The 25,110-nt window shown below is 42.0% G+C and overlaps 1 protein-coding gene across 4 annotated transcripts; it reads left to right on the plus strand.

Moving 5' to 3' along the window:
- insyn2ab (inhibitory synaptic factor 2Ab) lies at positions 1–24,647 on the plus strand. Of its 4 annotated transcripts, XR_004698054.2 has the most exons (6): positions 1–133; positions 341–503; positions 7,795–8,959; positions 13,247–13,318; positions 23,585–24,039; positions 24,192–24,647. XR_004698054.2 is itself a non-coding variant. In XM_035172909.2 (4 exons), the coding sequence occupies exons 2-4, from the start codon at positions 7,800–7,802 to the stop codon at positions 23,766–23,768; spliced, it is 1,416 nt and encodes a 471-aa protein (XP_035028800.1). In that variant the 5' UTR covers positions 58–503; positions 7,795–7,799; the 3' UTR covers positions 23,769–24,647. The 4 variants fall into 4 exon arrangements, 1 of the variants encoding a protein (XP_035028800.1); XR_004698053.2 differs by having other exon boundaries at positions 58–503; XR_004698055.2 differs by lacking the exon at positions 13,247–13,318 and having other exon boundaries at positions 58–503.
- Positions 24,648–25,110: the final 463 nt, after the last annotated feature.

Genomic DNA, 25,110 nt, shown 5'->3' on the forward strand with positions numbered 1-25,110 from the left:
GCCCACCTCCTCCCTCCCTTCCTTACACACACATACACACATAGCCACACTCAATCACGAATGCACAGGGATTGCAGCAGCAGCAGCACCGCGAGATGGAGATCTCCGCTGTGTGTGTGAGTGCCTGTTCCCGGTGAGTGCAGGGACAAGAGCGAATGAGTGTCAGTGATGCTTGAATGAGGTGTATGAGGGAGACCAGGGGGGGAGAGAGTGGAAGGCAGGAGAAGGGGGGATATCAGCGAGGACCCTGTGTGGTTTTTGAGGCAAATGTCTGTCTGCTTCTCTCCCTCTTTCATCTCGATAACCTGAATCTTTGCCGGATGTGCCACAACTACTCCAGCTGTCACTGCGCCGGCTGCCTCGCACTTGGTCCTCCCGCAGACTGTGAGAGCTGCTCCAGTGGCTGGACGGTACCCTGGCACCCACTGAATACATGGATGAACACTGGCTCTGCGGGGGATCTGTGCTTTCTCGTCCTTTGCACCTCTAATCTGTTTGTCAAGGTAAGAGTTTTACTCACCCCCTTTTTTTGTCTGGAGTTGCACACATATTTACAGGTACTGCAAAAGGAGTGAGGGGAGGGGGTTGATCTCATCTGTCTGTGCCAGAATTTTAATGAAATCAAAGTGGGATTCTGAAGCGTTCAAAGGTTATGATGAAATGCTGTCAAAGTGTTGCACACATGTGTGTCTGATCCCTGCATGCATGAGATAAGGATAAATTAGGGAGGGGGCATCTCTGCATCCAAGCAGTAGAAGGTTTAATGACTAATCAGAAGACCAAGTCCAATGTTTCCCCTCAGAATTAAGATGAGCGCTGTTGTGAAATGACTCTAAATAATGCACTTATCATAATGCGTGTCTTTGCAGCCCCTGACAGACATGCAGCTTTTATCTGATGAGGCAGGGGCTGATTATCACGATTGCTCTACTTGTGAATTGCTTGATAGTAAGAATATTGATAAGTGCTCACCAACGAGACAATTGTATATCGTACTGTAATGGACTGTCAGAGAGATGACCGCTTATTGGAAAACACCTATCCTATTAAGTGGCGTAGACGGCATGACATTCATATGCGCTGAGTGATGCGCTCCTCAAGGCTGAAATTGATGAAAGACGGATTCAGACTTATCATGACTAATGACATGTGTGATCATTGGAGGCTCTGGGGTACTGCATCACATACAGAGCTGTACTTATATTTGCTCTCAGCTGCTGCCTCCCTCTCTCTCCCTCTCTCTCTCTGTCTCTCTCTGTCTCCCACACGTCATTCCTTGACTACCCAAATTCACAGGGAACACACAGGGTCCAGATTTGAGGTGCAAACGCACAGCGACCTCTCCATCTTGTCCTTATTTGCACTTGTTCAATCATCTTTTACATTTCGCCCGAGTTAATGATCACGTCAACCTGATTACGTGTGTATGCCCACAGCCCAATCCTGCATTGATCAATAAACTCATCAGCGAGATGCACTACAGATGTAAGCTGTGAAGAGATGCACATAGACACTGTCTTCCCTCTTCTTTTAGACAAAAAGAAACACACACTAGCAGGAGAGTATGAGCGTCACAAAACAAAAAAAAATGAACAACCCCGAATGCCCTTCTGCATTTCAGGCTGTCCAAACTCTTCCCAGGGATCCATTTCACAGCCAGTGCTCTCATGCAGGAGATACATGGACGGGAGCTTTTTTAAAACCTCCTACTCCTCCTATCCACCCCCCCACCCCCCATAACAAAAAGTGCTGCTCAGTGATAAATCTTTTAAGCCAATGTCATAAAGCAAACTTGCACAGGTGTAGCCTGCAGCCCGGATAGATACAGATAGCTTTGGATGACAGCTGGTGTTAGAAGATGTATACTGTGTGTGTGTGTGCATGTGTGTGTGTGTGTGTGCGCATCACTGTAGGAGCTCTCAAAGGTGGCTGAGGTTGTTTTCAAAAGTTGAACTGAAGAAAATGTAAAACTCTGGGCTCAGAAAGGGGTTTAGATTGTTGCTGTGAGAAAAGCCTGATGGTGCATTGAGAAAAAAGATTACAGGAACACGAAGCATATAGGGGCCGAACCTATAGTACACACACAGCACTGTACTGTACGAATGCAAATGACTACACACACACACACACTCACACAAACACACACTCACACAAACATTTTATGGACTGGACAAAAGACGGTGTAGCGATATTGCGTCTTTTACATTGTGCTTATGAAGGCCTAGTTGGTGCAATGTCACACACTGTAATTTATGCAAACAGTGAAAAAAAAATGGATACACTGCCCAGTCCCAACGCATACAGTAGAACACATGAGCTCAGCATCAACCATGTGTCAGGACAATGAGGAGCCAATACCTTGTTGTGGCACGTGTCAGTGTAATGACGAGCTGTGGCATCGAAAGAACGTGCCGGGTTTGCAACGCACGGAGTTTATTACGGTGGTGCAGTGGTCGCTCACCGTGTTTGACGAGACCGAGGCCACCGTAATGACATTACTTCACCATTAATGAGAGTGGCTAGACGCTGTTATCCTATGTAAATACTCTGCAGATGCACTTCAGTAATAATTGCGTTGATGCAGTGTGACAAGGATGTAAAGCGATCCATGCAAAGCCGCCTCTCTCTTTCTCTCTCTTTCTGCTTTGCGATGGGGCATAAATCATGAGTCAGCAGTGTGGTATAGACCTGAGATGGCATGGGAAAATGAGTCCGGCCCACGAATTAACATCCTTTACAAACAGCCACGTTTCTACAGCATTGTGGTCAAAATAAATCAATCATGATACTATATTTGCCGTTTTTTTCTCTCTCTCTCTCTCTCTCTCCCCCTTTTGCTCTCATACATGCAGCATTTTAGCGTGGAGAACTGAAGGGCAATTGGAACAGACAACGTGGTCTGCCAGGGTACATAAGGAGATTTCAGAGGATTACTTTTGCAATTTTAGAGTCAATGCATTATTCATAATCCTTTGGATAGCTGAGGCCAAATCAGGGAAGGACCTCAGGTCATTAGCAGAGATATAGTTTGCTTTGAGAAGAGGAGGAGGAGGAGGAGGAGGGATTGGAGGAGGAGGAGAAGAAGAAGAAAGACAACATCGAGGAAGAGGAGATTCTCCCTCGACTGTGTGAATATGTGTCACATGAGTCGTTCTCTCTATCCGTGTGTCTGTCTTTCATCTCACTCTCCCTCTCTCTCTGTGTGTATCTGACTTCCAACAATAATAAGTCGCTGAAGAGCTTTTTCCTGATTCCCTTTGTGCGAATTACCACTTAGCTGCTTTACATGCCGTACATGGCTGCATACGAAATTGTATGCGCACAGAGGAGACTTCCTGCAGATGTGATTACCTTTTCAGTGGTGTGAGATTGGTATTCCTGGGTGTGAAATAGTATGATCCCATGTGAATCAGCCTCGAACAAATTCTTTTTTATCCGTGGCACTGCTTCTGACAAACAACTTAGGCTAAAATCAAACTGCATACTAAGCTATGTTTCAGAACAAATACCACCCCGCAATAAAACTCAGCTGCTCCACATTCCAAAACAACTGTGTATAAACTCATGGCACAGCATGCCATATTGTTCACGTATAATGAGATTGAGCTAATTGCTTGGTGTTTTGTTTTGCTGCCTGTCTCATCTGGCACCGAACGCGTTGCAGTGACTGAAGTGACACTAGAAGCTGTTGGCATGCAGATTTTTTTTCTCCCCCGGCATCAACAGGGAGCAAGATGACTCTAAATATATTCAATTTAATCAGTTAGCGCTGAGGGTTAGGTTACAGTGGACAGTATGCAAGGTGAAACATATGGCAGGAGTCCCAAGAAATACAACCTTGCGCTTTTTTTTTTTATCATAAGTCCTTGTCTGCAGTGTGTGTGTGTGTTTGTGTGTTTGTTCTTTACATTGCCAGCAAATGCCCTCTCTTTGAAAAAGGTGAAAACAAAGCTGACACAGACCAATACTTGCACTCGTTCTTTCTCTCTTTTCCTCGCTCTCACAGTCACAAGACCATAGCGACCATGGACTCTATATGAGGACGGACCACACGTCTCCACTTCCTCTTGGAAAAACACAGGCAAAAATGCAACGTTTCTATGAGGCCAGTGCTCACAGAAGTTAAAAATGGTGTGGAGCCACAGTATTAAGATCCAGCCCATACGTATCCTTGACCAATCACGAGCTAGTCTTAGTTGTTAAACATGATGTTTCAGCCATTCAAAAAAAGAAAAAAGAAAACATACACCAATGTGATGAGAACTACCTAAAATGTCAGAAACCAACTTGAGGAAAATGTATATCACATGTACTTTTATAGTTTAATGTACCATCCACTAACATGGAGAAGGCCAGGCTTATGACCTATACTGCAGCCAGCCACCAGGGGAGTAATCAAGACTATTTAGCTTCACTTTTGCGGAGCTGTCATGTCGTCCATCTTTATATACAGTCTATGTTTAATATATGCAAACATGTGTGAATACATGTGACCAACTGCATTTGCATGTACACAACCTTAACCCACACAAAATAATGCAGAGCCACAGACAGTTTTCCATCATTAAAAAAGTAGTTTACTTTTCATTTAGTAATTACTTTTTCATACATTCCGTCATTACATTACCAAAACTCTGCAGATCAAGATCAACTGCACATTAGAAATTAGCATTAGTCCACTCTGCCAGTGCTTGTCCCTTCACATGACAGATGCATAACTACAGTGAGGAAATGTCTCTTCAGTATAAATTTCCCCAGCACAACAATCACAGTGATGGATTTACACTGTCTCCGAATGATAAAACATGATTACTTTCAGCGGCTTGCTTTGTGTGGTAATAAATGATTCATTGGAGTTTATTTATCGCATCCGTGTCTTGTCATATGAAAATGATTAACCAGCTCTTTCTGATGTTTCCTTTCAACCATATCAGACATCATTTCATTTCCTTGTGCTGCTTTATATATTTCCCGCATAAGCTTTGAAATGTGTTTCATCACGGACGAGACAGAAAATGCAATATTTCTCATTTGATCGTATGGACCTTAATTCTGAGCTCTGCAATGGGGAGCGACTCCAAACCAACTTTGTTGTCTCATGAAAGACATTTTAACTCATTTGTGTGATCGAAGCTGTTTCTGGATTTGTGGCATAATCAATATAAATCAAGTTATGACACTGGAAATAAAAAACACTTGACATTAAAAGTGATTGGAGCTATTTGGTAATTGCTAATTAAAAACTGAAGTCGCTAACTGCATGAGGAATTTATGTTAATGGCCTGTGCGATATTTGTATGACAGCAGTTACTATAAATAAGATACATCTTATGAATGAGGAACATCATTTGGCTCATTATAGTGTTACATTTACAAACACAAGAAATTATTTAAGTCTAAATAAATGATTTGTTGATCTTGGATGTCTAAAAATATTCAAATTTATACAATTAAACGTCCGTACAAACCAGTGTTTTATAAACCATATGCTAAAACAGCTGTTGGAAAATATGCTGAACTCTTTTGTAGACCATAACACTCTTGCTCTGAAGAGAAAACTGTTTCTCATTTAGGAAGATGTTTCATTATTCATGCACTGGCGGTTGAGTAATAAATGTATTTTTAACTGTTTGCAACTTAATAGTAAAAAAAAAAAGTTGTAGCAGTCATTTGTGAACATTAAAGGTTTAAGGTCAGCTCAGCCACACGGAACAGATTTATGATGTCGTCCCAGGGTGTGTACATAGTTTATATTAGGTGTCTGAGCTCCGACCTCGTCAGGCCACTCAGTGCAGCAGAAACCTGGGATGGATGATAATAAATTTTCCTCTGGGGAGTTTAGAGTCAGAGCCCACAGGTGGTTACATGTGGAGGAGCTTAATATCAGCCATTATGGGGAGTCTATGTGTGGGCCCCAGCTGCTGTGCGGTCATTTCCTCTGCTTTGGACCTCAGAGCACAAAGGGAATATATTATAGAGTAAACACCTTCGAGGGGACCAAGCACCAAACCACCCCACAGCCATAACAAAACACCTCAAACCACTGCTCTACTGCTCTATAAAAATATATCTTATATAAAGTCATAGCATTGACAAGGCGATAGCCACACGTGTGGACAGGAGCTCAGCAGTTCAGACGTAATTATGATATGAAGAATAGTAAGTTGAACTGTCACATTAAGCTTTTTGTTTAATCTGGAACATGAAGTATGAGCCATATGGACAAATTATAAATATGTCTTTCCTGTGTGCAGCAAGGCAAGTGAGAATCATGTTAAAGGAAATGAATATTATATGAACTATTTCTCTAAGAGAGACCAGAGTTTGTAGTGAACCAAAAGGCGACTCCAAACAAATAACACCAGCCAAGGGGGAAATAAGCCACAAACCCAACTCAGCCCAAAACACTCATAATCCTGAAATGTGAGTGTTATTATGTTACTATAACATGAATCAATAAGATAAATGTGTCACAAGGCATTTGTTAAGTAATAGCCAGACGAAAAATAATGTTTGCCACTCAAAGTTACTTGAGGTCACAAGCAGGTCTATGGGAAGTTGGGAACAATAAAACAAACAGCAGCCCTGTAGTTTCAAGATATTCTCAAACCCATGTATCAAGAACCAAAGAACAAGTTCTGAAAACAGAGATGTCAAATCCTATTATATATAAAATAGTATATATTTACTTGTTACTTAAAGGACACATATTGTGTTAATATTCAGGTCCATAATCTTTACTTAAAATATTATTTTTAAAAGTTAATATGCGCTACTGTTGCTGCAGCTCCTCTTTTCAGCCTCTGTCTGAAGTTTGCAGAGTTAAAAGTAAGTACATTTACCACCAACTTTGAGGATAGAGGTAAGAAAAACTGAAGCCATGATAACAACCCAAGTTAAGGCCCGAAATTGTACCTTTAGCTTGAGGTGTTTATTTATAACAGTCAGTGAACTTAGATCCTGATGTTGGCAGCAGCAACAGCAAGAAATATAGTAGAAACACACTAAAGAGTTCTCACTGAACACTTCCTTAGAAAATGCACTGTGAATCAGTCAGAAAAAGGTTGAGTGATCGATACCAAAGTAGAAGAAATGCGGGTTGATGGTCCACGCCTGTGTTTACACAGTTAACTGCAACTTCCAAGGTGCATTTCAGCAAGAAACATCCCTGACCCTGAAGTTCTGTTGCATGCGTCACTAATGCTGAGTGGACACTAAAGAATACAGTGATAAAAAGATTTCACAATCTGCAGGATGGATTAAATCCAGGGGAAATTTTTTTGACTATGTTTTGTTCTCATTAGCATCAGTAAAGCAGTTTGAAACTGTTCCAACTCTGACTCATGCTTCTTCTTCACCGTTGCGACGGTGGCCGTGGCTCCTGGGTATTGCAGTATTTAAGAGCTGACTGCCATGCCAAATCAATTGGAGTGATTAAGTGCTGGTGTGCATAGCATAAATGTATGAGATAGCTGCATTATTCAGGAGAAAGGAACAAAAACTTCTGAAGCATCCCAGTCAGTAATTTTGTGTGAGACACAACTGTATTCAAATACATAAATGGGGGAATTGATTGATTAAATGTGGTTATTTTAGTGTGTTTTGATGTTTTAGTTTTTTAACATTTCCCCGTACTTGAATTAGGAATTCGGATCACAGATTGTTCCTTTATCAGAAGCTTATAATGTGTTGCCAAAATGTAAAATGATGTTCCCAAAAGGAGAACATAAAGAATCAGGTCATCATAACAGAGCAACACTAAGTCTCTGATTGTACCTCTTTTATCTTTTTCAGGAAATATGGTGAGCAAAGAGGACACCACATACGTTGTTCTCTCAAACTCAGATGACTCAGATTCAGAGACAGGCCAATCACACCTTGATACTCAGTCCGGACCGGAATCAGGCAAGCCACAGGTGAAGAAGAGAAACAAGGCCCTACAAGTGCGTTTTAAAGATATCTGCGAAGCTCAGAATGAGCATCAGGGGAAACACTCCAGATCCATTTCCTGCAAAGTGACTCACCGAAAATACATGACCATGCCTGCCAGACGCTCCATTCCAAATGTGACCAAGAGTACTGGTGTCCAGACATCGCCAGACCTCACTAAGCGATACAAGACTTTCCCTTTCGAGAGGAAAAAGGGACATACGTTTAAACACACTGCTTTGGTGGAAGATTACAAAGGACAGAACAATGGGTTTTTGAGTGATATAAAGACGGCAGGAGAGGACGGACTACCTCTCGGAGAGTCGTCGAAGTGCAAAGGTAAGATTGTGGGGCAGACAAAAGCGCTGCTTCACCACACTGATGACAGCAGTGATACAGAGGATTTGCTTTCCAGTGCCAACTGTATGGATGGACCCTCGTGCCCAGAATCGCATTTCTCGGAAGAGGGCCATCCGAGCAGCCCTCCTTCCAAAAGTGAACAAGAGCACCAGGTTTGTGGGACAAGGACCAAACACAAAGGATTACCCAAAGAAGGCGTGGATGCTGGCACGTCCTCAAAGCGTCAGCTGGCTAACTCCGAGTTTTCACAGGAGAAGTCAAAGGGAATGGGCCCCGTTGCGTGGAACACTTTAACACAGGTGGAGTCTTTAGGAAGCCCCTCTGTGAGCTGTAAGCGGAAAAAGGGCACACAGTTAAACAAACAGCAGTCACAGACACTTCCCCATAGTGCCAAATGTTCTGTACAGTCACAAGGGCAGTGTCGGACAAGGCATGTGTCAGCGTCCTCTAAACTCCAGCAAACAGTCGGGGGTGACGAGGGCTTTCCTCCAGGAGACACGAGAGCCCCAGGCATGGGGAGCAGCCAGCAGATAATGCCCTTATCAGGAGACAAGGATATCAAAGCACAGCTGCAGGCCATGGAGAACCTCATCAGCTCGAGCCAGGAAACCATCAAGGTCCTACTTGGAGTTATTCAGGAGCTAGAGAAAGGCGAAGCACAGAGAGAGGGGTGAGTACAGTAAGATTTACAGTGCCCACATTTACACATGCAACCCAAACATGCATTATACACTGTGCACGTGCCCATTCCAGTGTGCTGTCAGAAAAAAACAAAAGCTACGATGAAGAGGTTTCTCTCTCAATTAAGTTTGGCTATAACCTAGAGGTGTGTTTTTAACCTGTGACTGCCGGTGTGTTTTTTGGTTTCATCATATTTGTATTTAGTGATTCAGTGATTTAAGTTCTCCGTCACGATGATGGATCTCAGTTGGATCTAAAAGCCAAAAGAAGGGGGTGACACTGTGAGTGAGCATGGCGGCTGAATGACCCAAACTCAAATATTCATGTGGACTAAAGAGGGTCCCAGGGTTTTCTCAGCTGCCTTTGAAAACCTAGGGGAGTGACTGCAGAGTTTCCTTGGCTGCCGGCCAAACAGCCAACTACTTAAGTTTCAATTCACCATACGTGTAGATTTTACGACGAGCCTCTACTAGCCTGCGCTTCAAAAAAATACAATGTGCCCATGTTTATGTATCAGTCCCACCCCTAGATGCTCTATATAGAGGTGTGTATTGTAATCAGTGTTTCACAAATATTAGGAAAATAACTGATGACGAAGTACATTTACAATTGCATTCTTCACTGCTTCAAAACAACACTGGTGGCTAAATCATGTTTTTATGGATTCAAGTTTATCCACATCATTTGACCCATGGTCTACATCAGCATGCTAACATACTCCCAATCACAATGGTAGCATGAAGAAAGTATAGCTAAGGCTAATAGGAATGTTATGATGCAGTTACATCAGATCAAAGTGTTTACAGTCCATCCTCTGGGTACCATGAAAGCCTGATCCAAACTTCACAGCAATCCATACAGAAGCTGTTTAGATACTTAATTGAAACCCATGGTTGCGCTAGAAGAAATGTTAGAGGTTTACTAAAGTTCGTGGGCTTCATCCTCTGGAAACCATCAACTTGTGTACAACATATGGAAGCAATCTGCCAATTAGATCTTAGGCTATTTCACTGAATAAGTGAAAATCTTTATCTGCTGGTGGTGCTGGAGGAAAAGTCATGGCTCAAAATTGAATTAGAAGTGTTATATGATAATCAATCAACAATGTGTAATGGGGCTTTTCGAATACAGTACAATACACCTCAGTACCGTCTCTCTGTTATTTATTGTAAGACCAAGTGTCATATTCCCTTAGGGATATACCTTTAATGGAGAAAATGTATTAACATGCTTCATAAAGTCCCCGAGCCATGTCCAGAGTAAGACTCTTACAGCAGTGTAATTCTAAGAATCAATGAACTCCATCTCTAAAACCCACGGAAACACAAACCAAATTGTTTTAAAGCCGTATCCACATCCAGCGGAGAACAAGGCACCCCGGTGTGGCTCTGTGGAAGTTGGTTTTAAAGGCCCAATTAGTGCAGCTTCATAACACGTGCGCTTTTCAAGTCCACAAAACCCTTTCTGCTATAGTGTCTTCACCGCATTGCGTTCCAGTGGTGTTATTAGAGAAGAGCAGTCACAGGGCACAATGCCTGGCATCCATATGTTCCTCATTACTTGTGTGGCATGTCTGGAGAGTCAGATAGTCGTCTTTAAAACTTTACAGTGAAATGAACCAAAAATAAACCTGCCTGTTCTCACCAAGACTAAACACGATGTCCAGTGATTTTTTTATGGCACTGCTTTTAGCATAAAGAGTGCACCACTCCACCCAGATTAATTCACCATCTCGTCATTTCATTAATTCCATTAATTATCTAGACTGTGGCAGCCGTCCATATTGTAATTTGTCCTGCCACAGTTTTTGAAATGAACCAAATCAATTTTTACACAACTCATAATAAGATAAGAGATCTCTTACTTGGTGTTTTGCTGCATTGAATAGCTGTGTGCTATTTGCCGCATGCTCACTTTTGCCCATAATGCTGTTACCGTCCACGCACACTCTCAGACCTGGTAGTTTCAGCTGTAGTTGTGGGGCATGTGCACCCCTGCTAACCACATAGATGAATTCTCTGGGAAACCGAGAAAGACATACAGAGAAAACTATTCCTGCCCATTTCTTTGGATCTGCACCAAAACATCATAGAAAATATCAGACCTCTCATTTCAGGGTGAGTTTACTTGCTGTCCCTCGCTTGTCTCATTAACCAGTAAAAAACATGACAAATATTTCTATTCAAAATACAGCAGGAACTACAAACAGCTCATTTCCTTGTCATCTGTTTCACATCTCCTTAAGTTTGACGAACTCACATTTAATTTCTTTACTTCTTTTCATCTGCATCCTGGAAAAGGAAGCACAAACAGCTTTTTCATTTCTCTTCTGGCCTGAATAAAGTTAGGGCAGTGACACATTATAATATCTGATGTTTGGCTCTGTTGTTCCAGTTTTTTAACTCAATCTCAGCATAACTGAATATATCTTAAGACCTCAACCAGTTTCTGTATATAAAACAAACTCTAGTGTTCGAGGTTTTTATCTCAAGGTGGTTGTAAACGATAAGGCTTTTTGGTCACACAGAGAATATTAGTCTTTTGCACAACATCATATTTCAGAGCAACACTAGTCTGGAGCTTTATTTTTATGTGTGATGCATATAAACTCAGAGTCATGCCGCATTGATAAAATTGCCATAATCCTGTGTATATACACAGTTATATACAAATATCAAGGTCTCTACTAATACTTGTCAGGGAACTGCAGCGTACAGTAAATGTCCTCTGTGCTCTGTCCGTATACAGAGAAAATGTGTCGGACATTGGATAACACGCAGCGTTAACCCCTTATATGAAGCGCAGAATGCCACATGAGACAATGTCACCTGACCTGACTGTTGCTTTTGCTCACACGTTATCAATCCGGCACAAAACACCACGGCAGCTCTCAGGCAGGCAGATCTGCAGGCACGTACTGTAGGTGTGGACAGTGAGACCGGAATGATGAGGGCAGGACATATCCCAGGACAGCTGACGTGGGCAAACAACACAGCAGTGCAACTGTGCCAGCAAACAGTCAGCTCAGAGAATGACTTTCACAGGCAGCAGTTATTTGTTGTAATACGTGAGCTCGTACTCTGTGACATTCTGCGCTTTTAATACAGTGCCACTGCAGTATATTGGGTCACGAACGTTTTACCCTGAATGGGAAAGAGAAGGGTTCTTTTTTTTTTCAATGCTGGGTAAATGTAGAAATCATAAATTAAGGTTAATGTGCTTTGATTATAAGTGAGAGGCTCTTTAATTTGCAAGGATGTACAGGATAAGCCCTGCAACGGCACAGCGCTAGTGTAGACATTGTCTCCGCAGTGAGTTACTGTCCTTGCTCACAGCTGTTCAAAGGCACTTCATTTGAGAACAGGGTAGGATGGATGAACTTGTTGACTTTGAGCCCCCATCGGCATCCCCCCCCACCCCCCACGAGGTCACCTCTCATGTCACAGTGACCGCTGAGGTCCAACCCCCTCCACATGTCATCCATCAGGGCGAAGGGCTACGGCGACAGCCAGCAATTACATGTGCAGCTCTAACGCAGCCCCTCCCCTCGTCGTCCATCCCGCTGCAGCCTGCCATAGCGTGCAGGGACACAAGCATGAATACCAATACGCACACCTGCATAAGTAAACTCAAGTGAGGCAAAATGAATGAAAAACGTCCCTTTTCGATTTGTGCATACATAAGCGTCTGTTTTACCCAAAGAAATAGCTTGCAGTTGGTTCTTTGTGGACGTCCTTTGACATAAAATATTATGACTATTAAACAGTACAGAAAACAGTCCCCGGGGGAAATGTACCTGTGCCATATACAAATGAGACACAATTTGTCCTGTTAATTTTTACTCATTCTTGATTCATGAATTATGTCTGTGGCAAATTGATTTGGATGCAAAATAATGAAGATGTACAGGAAAGCCCAGATTGTAACGATATAGATTTTCCATTACACATGATTCATGCTGCATTTAGCATCCACTTACTTTCTATTGCCTATAGAATAGAGACACATACCACCTTTCTAAACTATGGTTATGGCAAAACAAGGTAATCCTATTATGTAAAATCAGCAAGTCTACACACTTGATTAACCGAATCTGAGAGAACCGCAGGATCAGATCCGCTGCTGCATATTCACCTGTTAGGAATAAACAACACAGGACTGAAAACCATGCTGAACAAATCTGGCTGTTCATTGCTGATGCCCCACAGCTGTTGAAATGCAAAGCTCAAGCCTTTCTCTGGAGATTCCATAAATCTTTTCATCTGTCTTTTCACAGGCTCTCCTACCGAACAGGACAAGACACAGCAAATTGTGACACTTGTCGAAACAGCGCATGCATCATTTACAGGTGGGCCCCCTACGTTTCACTGCCAGTGTCAATAATGCTGTTTTCCTGTATGATGAAGTGCTTCAATGTGAAAGAGATGCTTACAAGAGGGGTTTAGTGCAGCATTGCTTTTCTGTACATTTACAGTAGTGATTATATTTGACAGAGGCATACGGCTAAAATGGTATTGCAGTGGTTAGCACTGTCGCCTCACAGCAAGAAGGTTCATGGTTTGAATCCTGGTTCGATGGTGGTCTCTTTGTGGGGAGTTTGCATGTTCTCCCTGTGTGAGGGGGGGGGTTTATCTGGGTACTCCAGCTTCCTCCCACAGTCCAAAGACATGCAGATTGGGGTTAGGTTCATTTGAAACTATAAATTGACCCTCGGTGAGAATGTAAGTCTGAATGGTTGAGCCTCAAGAAACAAGCTCTATAGATAATGCATGGGTTGGATGGATGTGGCTTAAAATGTTGAATAAATGAAAAAAAGTGACCAGAAGTCAAAAGAGTCAGGAAGAGGATTATCTCCTAAAATACGACATAAAATAAATATTACTTCCAAAATCATTTGCAAGGGTTTCTGTGGACTGTGTGCCCTCACTGACAAACTTAATATCAGCAGGGACGTTAATTCGATGAATTACAAATGACCTTGTCACAAAGAACATGAGGAGTTATGACATATATCCCATAAAACATTTCAAATACCTGCTTAGTTCTGTGCCCTTGTACCAATCCCAGTCAGCATTGCTCTCGTTTTTTTGGGATCGTCAGTTTATCTTGTAAACTGTATTCCTGTCAAAACGCACAACAACTCAGCGAGGTGCAAGTGTGTTCTCATATGTTCCTGAGCTGAAAAATTGGCTCGGGAGCAGGTGGAAAATCCACTCAAGCTGGAACCTTGTGTCATTTGTCACTTCAATCCAGAAGCTTCCACTGCAGAATCCCTGAGTTGCAGTGCCCTCAAATAGGAAATAGACAGTTGCTTGGAAAATACTCTCAAGCCCAGAAACACACTTTGTGCAATGGAACCTCTCACTTCTTTTCATGTGGACTTGAGTGACAGCACCTTAAAAAATGCTAAATCACAAATTAGAGATGAAATATTTACAGTGTATCCTTTGTGTATAGCTTAACCTCTGCTTCTCTATTTACTTTCAAAATAGTCACCGCATAATGCTAGAGTATGTTTTGTAATGTTAAGATAATAAGAGCTGTTTTTACCACAAAGAAAAGGAATTACTGTCCTGTTACCACAAGGATCTTTCTTTAATATCAGAGGCAGGATGATGAGAAATCATTGTGTCTCCTTGAAAAACCACATATGGACATATTTGTGCCATAGTCACCAATTTCCATATATTTAGACATGTCTTTTGGGCACAAATAAACTTCCCATATGTCCCAGGTCTTTTGCATGAGTCAGCATTTTCTCCACATGGAGAAAAAAAACTTGCTGGGCTTTGGCATTATAAGGTCTTAATATGAATGAATGCAATGTTGTTGTAATCAAGTAATCAACAATACCATCTCAAAGCACGTATGATACAGACAAGGGAAATTAGAACAGCGTCGGACTGTGAGGATTTGCCTCTTCCTCTAATGAATCTTGCTGTCCAGGGGAAACCCGGCAGTGTAACATCAACTATAATGTTTTCTCTCGTCCATCTCCGTGGCTATCATGCCTCATTGACCACCTCCTGTGGCTTGCTTCGCTCCGGCAAGATGCTCCCTGGCATCTGAATTCATGTCAGGTCATTCCTTAATTCAGTCAGTATGGCTTTGCTCGCGTGACAAAGACTGATGAAGCAAATTTTAGTATTTTTTTGTTTTTAACAGCAGGTTTTTTAATTCGTTGGTGAAGGTGCACCACTCGGGAACAGGCGGTACACATCTATTTAAAACTTGGCACCCCAGTAACAGCAAGCCTCAGGGGAAAAGTGCAACAGAAGAATAAGAGCAGGAACATGTTCCTATCAGGCCCAATATGAGAATAAACCTCAGACTGGAGATTTTGATGACATGTCCCCTGATCCGGGCTGCACACTATTAGAGTCCAGCTTGGACTATATCAGACCCTGATGTGACCCGCTGGCTTGCAAGACTCAAGACTGTCATGTTTTAGTCCTGATGAATCAAAAATTAGCTGGATGTAAACTAAACAGAGCACAAGAGCTTCTCTCACTCCTCCCACACCAGTGTAAGAAGAGAGCAGCTTTGGACTGTGGTCAATAAAACTGGAGAGTAGATTCAAGCTCCTTCAGAATGAACCCGAGTTTCTATCAAAGGATCAGGTTCTGCCATTGAAGGGAAAACACCACTTCTTAGCGAGAATGGAAAAACCGGCTTGAATCATCGTGCTAAGGCAAAGTCAGATCTCAGCAACAGCAAATGATTTTCCCTGATTCTGCTATTAGAGAGATAATAGATTGCAGTTATAGCACTAAAGCTATTGCTCACTCAATGAACTGCTGTCTGACCTAACTAGATCCTTCAAATCTTGACTACCTATTCATCCGTAAAGACTCTCCATGTACTCGATGTTGGACTAAATTATGTTTATAATAGATGGCCCTCACCTTAAACAGTGGTGGGGAACCTTTCTTCCTAGCAAGAGCAATTTTATAATATCCTCTGAGAGCCATGTTAAATTACTTAGCACACATCCCTGTAACCTCTCTAATTGGATGGCTAAAACTGCTTTGCTTTAGTGAGGCAGCTGATGTATGATGATGATGACGATGACGATGACAATGATGATGATGATGATGATGATGATGATGATGATGATGATGATGATGATGATGATGACGGCAACCCCAGCAGGTTTTGGCTTAAACATCTTGTTAAAAAAACTAAGTGCCATACGTGGCTTGCGAAGACAGCAATTCTTCCTTCATAAAAAAACTCTGCAGGGATCCCAAGCACAACAGTGGTTAGTTGAGTGGTATTTGCTTTGTCTGTTTTTTCACCACAGTCCAGAGAGAAAAACCTAGGAAGGTTCTTGCAGTGTTAAATATGGGACGAATCTGTTTACCTATAACCTTCAATACATGCAGCTATTTTTACACATTCTTTAACTGTTGGAGTAAACAAGGCCATATTTAATCAAACCTCCTGGATAGAAAACTGTATATCCATTGTCATGGTCTCCCTATGTAGGTAGAATTCACACATTTTCTGCCAAGCATGGCCCTATCTTAGTCCCAAGGACCTAAATGATGCGTCGTGTAAGAGAGATGGCCAGACATAAAACCAAACTGTAAGCAGTAAACAACATTAGACTTGATTTGGGCTGGACACAGGAAAATCATATTGAAACTTGATCTTCATATTTGTTTCCATTTAGAAGTTCAGTAAAAGCAAATGAACTTAAAAGTATCTTATCAATCACCTCTTTTAATCTTATGGCTGATCTGTATATTTTTTGTGGTGTGCCTCAGGGTTCAGTCATGGCCCAGGTCTTTTCTGCATTTCTGAATATGCAGCTATTATAACACCTATCAGCTAACATGTCATCTGTTTCATTGTACACAGGCCTTTCGACAAATATCTATATAATATATATATACATATATATATAATTTAATTTACATTGTAGACAAAGTAATGAACATGCCCTCATCCTCCAGTTCGGCAGGTTATTCCTACAGTTAACAAAGTAGCGTCCGTCAACAGGTCAATAAACAAATTGGTGCAATTTTTTTCTGTACTTTTTTCTTAATCCTGCTGACAGACGAATAAACCGACAGACACAGGTGAACACATAACCTCCTCAGCAGAGGTAATAAACCTGACCTGAGAATTGCTGCAGGGTGTTCCAAGCAACAACATTGAATGGTAAATAATTCAGGTTCCCCCGGCTTTATGGAGCTTAAAATGAGAAAAATTTGATCCGCAACAGATCTACAGTATCAACACTCACATTTTATCATGGAGAATTGAGGCAGAAAATAAATTACAATTCGCACTGTTTATGATTACAGTGTTTGTAATTTCTTCCGTATCATCATGAGTCGTGCAAGAATCACAAATGTGCACCTTAACAAAAATGATTTTCTAATTAATTCAAATAAATTTGATCTTGTGTTCATCCTCCTCCAAGTCTCGTTTTATTGGGACATTACGATCTCTGCTGTGTGTGTTTGTGGATTTGTGTCCATATTGATCATACAGGACTTCGCATTGATTTGTTTCATAGCTTTAACCATTACTGTTAGTGTGGCTTTCAACATGGGGGTTTAAAGAGAATATGTGAGAATATTTAGAACTATATAAATAAACGTCCATGAGGCTGTGAACGATGTTGTGTGTGTGCCGTGTACTTTTTACTGTATCTATAGTTTAACGACGTCTTACTGCAGATAAATGGCGTGTTGGAGTACATTTGGGTTCCACTGAACTGAGAGGGCAACATTATAGATGTAACAGTAATGCAATTTGTAAGACTGATGCAAGAAGCGCACTGCATAGAGGAGAGAAGTCCTAAAGCGTATAGTCGAGTTTCTCCTTTTTTTTATTTCACTGATCATATTTAGATTAAACAAAGTGGGCCAACCGTGTGTATCAGTGAAGCTACTTGGCTTAATTAACAAACTCTGAACGACTCCTGATGGCAAAAAAGAAGTCCCTTCAGTTTATTTTCACTAAACCAAAGCATGTGGTGCGGTGACAAAATCCCAATGACGATGGATTCTGCACAGTAATAATAAAGTGGAAGATTGTCATTTCGTCCGTGCTCTCCGTCATTAAACAGTCGTTGATTTCATTTCAACCAACTGTTTTTTAACAGTCACTGGATCGAGAGGAGCGGTGGTTGGCAAGCAGGGTAGTAATCCATCATGGTTCTATCTGTCTCTGCCAAAGCAGTTGTCATAAATATCTTAAATTCTGCAAATCGCGCTGTTTAGTATTCGTCTGCAAAACCATGCAGCCCAAATCTTCCTTTAGCATTTTCTTTATTGTCTCCTCTCTTTATGTCTCTGCTCTTTAATACTTTTTACTGTTTAACTGTCGCATATAGAGCAACCTCATTACTCAAACAGCTGCACGTTCTCATCACCAGCAATCCTGTTATTATAAAACATCTATTAATCCGTAGGTCACTCTGCTGATAGGGCAAAAGTAATAACCTTGCAGGACAAACTATTCCCTGAGACAAATCAATGGGGAGGGCCGAGTACAGTGAGGCAAATTAAAACAATTTAAGTCGGGACCAAAGAACCAATTACCCCTCGAGGTTAGACAGCAAACCGCAACCAAGATTAGCAGCTCGCGAGATGAAGCCCTTAATTTCGCAGCAGACCAACATCCCATATGTTCGATAAATTTGGGAGTGTAGCTGCATCTGAGCTCAGGTAGTCAATCTGTGGGTGTTATCCAGACTTCAGCCCTGCCCTGACAGGCTCCACAGCATACTGCAGCATCTCATACATCACTGCAACAAATAGGGCATACATATGGTGGGGGGGGGAGAGGGGGAGAGAGGCTGGATGTATAGGCGATAAATTCGAGCAAAAAGGATAATGATACTGTCCATCACGTCAGGGGTGTAAGGGTTCGCTAAAAGGGTCTTTTCACCCATTTTGCAAAAACAGAAACCCACCTATCTCTATAGTGTTATCTCTCAATGCAGACGATTTAGGGTTTGACTTCTCACATTTGTGGCAGACATTGTTTGGGGAAGAAAGAAAGTGGCTACGTTTACAGGAACACCAATAATCACTCAGATTATTATGTTTGATAATGATTCACGTCAGCATTAAGTCAATAATGTTCCCCCCAAACCCTGAAATAGTTAAGTGCACGATGCTACTGCGGATTACAATCAGGGTTTTCTTTCTAATTTAGCAAAAGCTTTAGCTCCTTGTTATTTTTTTGTCTTATTTACACAACCCAGGCCATGTGTCATTGAGCAGTAGGTAACTGCTGTATGCTGATGTTGCAAACTGCTGTGAAAACTCCAGTAGGGCGTGAAATTATGACTTTGACATATATTGTGTCTACTTAGTGATGCGCAGATTGTAGTTATAACTGCTTACTCCTGTTGATCCTCAGGTCGGGTGGGTCGGGTTGTAAAAATGAACATGTTAATAGCAGATGGGTTCAGGTGGGTGAAATAGGCCTCATACATCATTAATGTGGAAAATATGAATTACGTTGTCTAAAATGTGAACAACATATTTTAACCTTAGTTTTTCCTCATGCCTGATTTAGCAGACACCAGATATTCTCTCAGATACCAGGTGCAGAGTCCTTTAAAGTCTTGAGCGGCAATGTGCAACGGAGACAAAGAAGATCCAGGAGAAAATTAAAAAAGGAGAATTAATTACAAAAAAAGGAAGGACAGAAAAGTGTGAGAGCCTTTTACTCCTGAAACAAGCGCAGCGAGCGAACCCTCATTCAGCGCAGCCGGGCGCAGCCGGGCGCAGCCGGGCGCATCATTGAGGGGAGGTGACGTTGACTAAATCCTGGCACAGTGGATGCTACTTTTTTCACTGTTTGTTCTGGTGCGGTTCTCTAAACTGGAGAAAATAGTTCCTTCAGGTGGGTGATGTGTGGATGAGTCAAGCATATGTGGAGGAGGATGTCTGAGCCGATCAGTGAATCTCTGTTGACTATATAATGCAACTAAGGTCAGAACACTCCACATGTTTTAATTTGATTATTGTTTATTCCAAGTACCTCATTCTGTTTAAAATAAATATTGTTTTCATCGCTGTGTCTTATTCAGACTATTGTCTTCATTGGGTTAATACTGGAATATTGCTTCATGTAAACATGTGTATTGTTGCGTCACTGTTTCACTGCTGTGAACACATTGATCCACCTTCTTTAGGAGAGAAATCTTTCAGTTAAATTAAACTAATAATCTGCTTATGAAGATGTTTATTAATATTACTGTCATTATTTTGGTGAAGGAACCCTTTAGAGGCTCAGACATGGAGACTGGATGATGACCTGGTGTCCAGCTCACGTCTCCTCGCCACACTCATCCACAGTACATGTGTTTTTCAAACAAGATCTGCAAGAGCATCAGTTGCAAATTAAACGTGGCCCACCACTGAGTCAGCGTGGGGTGCAGCAGGAGGCCCAGTGACTAAAACAGCAGCTCAGATCAAAGGATTAAAGTCTTTTTTTTATTTCTATAACGCTGTGTTGAATTTGAATCAAAGTACATAACGCAGTGTTTCCAATTCCAAACTAACAATGACTTTGAGAAACAGTTAAGTCCTGGGGAAAGGCGACTGCAATGAAACATAATGAGACGCAAGGAGCTAATTAGTGCTCGTGTCCCACACTGAGATGGCAAAGCTGCGGTTGTTTTTGGTGAAGAGTTGTCAAGATTGCCCATTCTGTTTTGTTCTCATTAACGTTGTGTTTCTCTGTGTGTCTGTGGAGCAGAAAGCCATGTTACAGTCAACAGAAATAAATCTGATAGACATGACGGGGGGGAAGAGTTTCCAGATCTGATTTACATAACCTGTGGGAAGTTTATGCTCCGACTGTTGCCTGTCAGCGGAGGAAATAACAGTCACTCTCTGGTGGTTTAATCTACTTCGCCCCATCATGTAGTTCGGAAGATGTTACACCGTACAGGGCCTTAGCCACTCATCTTGTCAAGTGCAGACTTTGAACTGAGAACGGCCGAAGGGGAAATCACGGGTGGGGAGATGACTTTGCGCTGCAAGGTGCCGGTAGCAGGAAAAAGAGTAGAATAGCAGGTACACACTGCTGAATGGATGGTGTGTGTTGTGCATAAAAGGCCCCTCACAGCAGCCAAATCCCTCCCAGGAGCACCGAGCATTGAGCGGTGCTCAGCGCACCACGGCCGCAGACAAACAGACGGCTCGCCACTGATCACAGCAACAGCTACTCACGCTGCATCACTAAAAAGACGATTAATCTGCTGTGCTGAATGCCCCAGAAAAACCTCCCTGTCATCCTCCGCTCGGATCTGTTTTTGTGCCGAGATGATCTTAGATATTGGGCTTTTGTTTGCTGAAGCACCTGCTCCCTCAGCGCCACCCGCATCGTGCAGTGCCGCCTTTGGCTTCCCACCGAGGCACTTGTCCACAGCGTGCAGGAGCTGCGGTGATCTGCCAAGTGATTAATTGCTCAATAATTGCCGAGGCGATTCTATGTTGCACGGTGCCGCTGCTGTGATTCTGCTCTGCTTTCTGTCAAGTCGACATTATTTAAAACGGCACATGTAAAAGACACAAAGATTTGAACATAAAACAAAAGATACAAATGGAGATAAAGACAAAAACCAAGAGGAAATGAGTCAATTAATAATGAGAGTAAGAGAAGTGGCTGCAGTTCTGCTGAGATACAGGCTTCGGTGTATGAAGCTGAGTTTTTACATTGTCAGGAATTCATCATTCAGCCGACCTGCAAGTTCCAGCTTTCATCTCGAGTGGAAACAAGAAAAAGAAAAGTGCACGAGAAAATGAAGAAGGAGCGAAGGACAATACAACAAGAGGAATTTCCCCCCCCGAAGGCTTTAATAGAGCTGTGTTCTTAACTGACACTTATCTCACGGGTGAGGACAGTTCCCAGGATTCATTATGTCACTTTGAGTGTGGAGCATATCCTTCAGCGGACTAATTACACTGCCCATCACAGCGGTTACCGTATCAGGCCCAGCTTTGTACTTTGACGCCCATTTGTCCGCCTGCAGACAAGGAGAGGACTTGTTTGACCTTGACATGTCAGATGTCATTGCTTTTGGCAGATTCAGTTAAATTCTTCAGTTCTTCAGTTCCCCCCCCCCCTGTAAGTCGGAGTCGTCGCTGAGCTTTTGAAATGCAGTGTGTAATGTTGCCGAGTGAGAAAGAGAAGAAAAAATCCCAAATGCCTCAAACCAGAGTGAAAGTCTTTTTTTGAGGGTGAGTCGTTCGAGCAGAGCAGATGATCCATTCTCTTATATTTCCACAATGATGCTTTGACAATTTATAGCATATCGCAGGAATAAATACATTAACAGAGCGCTGGAGATCAATAGCAATAAAAAGAAGGGAGATGGTGTATAATAGTGTATTTATCCCACGCTTGGATGCGGGCAGTTAATCAAGGTCTGCTTGGCCTCACAATGGTTTCGTTTGGACGGGATTTAGCCCCTCACATATATCGCAGGCCCGAGAGATTTAATCAGAGAGAGAGTTCAGCTACGTTGCCAGAACAAAATCAGACAATGACCAGGCTGGGATTACACTGACGACTGATGTCAGGAGCAACCCACATTCAGCCTCTCTCTCTCTCTTTTTTTAATACAAATATAATCTATGCAGGAAAAGCCCTTTGACTGCATGCATAAAAAAATACTGGGGTGATGCAGAGGAAGTCCATAACTCGCAGGACTCTGAAATATGGATGTGTGCCACAGGAGATATGTGCTGCCAGGGTGTGTGAACCGCTCGCCTCCCTCCCAGCCTCCATCTGGACTTCAGTGGATTACCAGCTTGAAAAATAAGTCAAAAACTGAGTCATAAATGCTAAAACGACTCATAAAACGCTTCTAATGCACCTGATGTTGGTGTTGGGCAATAAATAAAAGTCTAATCAAATCCTTGCAACGATTTTTAGATTTTATTGTTAACTTTTAAGGCTCCTTCTGGACATAAGAACATTTCAGTTCTTTTGACACCACATGTGCCCGGTCATTACCTGAGGTCCTCAGTGAAGACCTGACTCGCCCTTTCACAGTCCCGGGTGAGGACCAAAGGTGGCCGGGCCTTTTCGGTCAGGGCTCCCACTCCTTGGAGCAATCTCCCTGAAGAGATTGTGTTTTGGGGACAGGGCTTTCTCCATTTTTATTCTTCAGCCTTTCAATGTGCCTAAATTGTTGTGTAGTATTATGATTGTTGTTGTTATCATTATCATTGTTATCATGGCTTGTCCTATCACTTTGTTTTGTAACGCACTTTGGATCAACAATGTTCAAAGTGCTTTATAATTAAAGTTGAAGTGGAAGTTGAAGAGATACTGCTTATCCTCTTTTAAATCTCTCTTAAAGACTCATTTTTCATCAAGATCCATGAATTATCCTCCAAGAAATCAACGCAAATGTTGAAAAACATTTTCTCCAAACTCCTGGATCCCCTCTCTGATTTATTGGGATTTTCCTTTCACCCTTAGCCCATCCTTCCACCAGGTTCTGTGTTAATCTGTCCTGTAGTTTTTGTGTAATGCTGCTAACCGACAGCTGAACAAACGACAATGCAAACATTACCTCTTTTGCAGAGGTAATATTCTCAAATTCTACGTGTTTATGTTTGTGTTCCAGTGTGGAGCTGGACTTCAAGCTGCAGGAGGACAAGCTGCACCCCCTGATGAGGAGACTGTGCCCCCTGGACAGCCCACAGTTCCCTGCCCTGCCTTACTCCAACGAAGTGTTCACTTCCACCCCGAAACGCAAGTCCAAGACAGAGTCCAAAAAGCACGCTCGCTGGAAACTCTGGTTCCTTTGAATCCAACATGAAGGCTTCGGAAAACGGCCTTTTTATCGGGCACATTAACACTCCTGTTATTCTCTAAACGGATCAGCGGAGTATTGAGAAGGAGCAATCAACCCATGAGGATGGATAACGACGGACAAAGGTTCATTTGAGTTGCGACTGCACATCCAGTCAGCTGAGGGGACAGCAGACACATAAAAGAAAAAAAACATTTTTAATTCTGTCAAACCTTTTTCTGGCTTGTGTGCTGGAGAGGTGTCGACACGCACCTGTGAAAAACTAGGTGAGCGTAAGGATATTTGTACATGTATTTTTTTAAAGCTGCGTAACGACGGATGTTATTTATATTCTGGGTTTAATGCACCTCTCACTTTATGTTCACATGGTTTTATTGCATCCTCCAATGCAATGCACTTTTGGTCTCTCTCCCCTCAGAGCATATTGCTTGGCAACGAGAGGAGGCGCCATGTGGAGAGCCTTTTATGAGTGAAGCTATAATCTTTGAATGGACATCCGCCCGACCTCCGGCAAAGCACAAACATTTGACTATTGACAGGAACATGCGTAAAAAGACTGAAACACAGTACAGTACATGACAGTGTGTCGCTGCTGTTCTTATAAGCCCCGTCTCCTCCCTCCCCGTCCCCCTGATCTGTTCACATCCTGCTCAGTTTGTGCGTCTGACTGAACATCTGCCTGCTTTTGTTAATAACCCCTGTCTCCTCCCCCTCTCGCTCTATCCCTCCCTTTATCTCTCTCCATCCCTCGTTCCGTTTCACTGTGCTAAAACTGTGTCTCTTCCTTTTCTGTTGGCTACACTAACACATTATTTTCAGAATCCATATTTAAATATATCTTCTTTTTTTTGCAAAGTTGAAGATGAAATTTAAAACACACACATGTATATATATATATATATATATATATATATATGTGTGTGTGTGTGTTTAGGCCCCTCATCTTGAAGCAGGCACTGTTGAAAATGTCTTCTGGGTTACAGATTTTTTAAAGCAGCATATACAGTATAATGTTTTGACTACTTCTAAGGCAGAGTATTTTCTATGATAATGTAAATGATGTTTTTTTTTCCCATTTTCTTTCTTTTTTTTTGAAAGTTTGAACTATAAAAAGTAAAGGCTATTTTAACATTTCTCCGCGAGTCCATTAAGAGTTTGCCTTGCCTCTCAGTCATTTACTGTGTCACAGCAACGCTCTGGAACTTAATCTATTTTAGGTCCATTTATCTCCCATCCAGTTGGCATTTTATATTAACATTCAAAGTGCTGTTGTATTGATTTATCTTGCCATTCATCTGCAAGTCCCATCTTGTAAAATTAAATAACTTTCTCTTCTT

This window comes from Hippoglossus stenolepis, chromosome 12 (assembly GCF_022539355.2).
Source record: "Hippoglossus stenolepis isolate QCI-W04-F060 chromosome 12, HSTE1.2, whole genome shotgun sequence".
In the NCBI taxonomy this organism is placed as follows: domain Eukaryota; kingdom Metazoa; phylum Chordata; class Actinopteri; order Pleuronectiformes; family Pleuronectidae; genus Hippoglossus; species Hippoglossus stenolepis.

What these genes read in the sequence shown, in the direction of transcription:
- insyn2ab (XM_035172909.2), top strand. Translation starts at nt 7,800, where the DNA reads ATGGTGAGCAAAGAGGACACCACATACGTTGTTCTCTCAAACTCAGAT. An exon ending in GGCGAAGCACAGAGAGAGGG is followed by an intron (nt 8,960 to 13,246) that starts GTGAGTACAGTA and finishes GTCTTTTCACAG; the next exon opens with GCTCTCCTACCGAACAGGAC. An exon ending in AGCGCATGCATCATTTACAG is followed by an intron (nt 13,319 to 23,584) that starts GTGGGCCCCCTA and finishes TTTGTGTTCCAG; the next exon opens with TGTGGAGCTGGACTTCAAGC.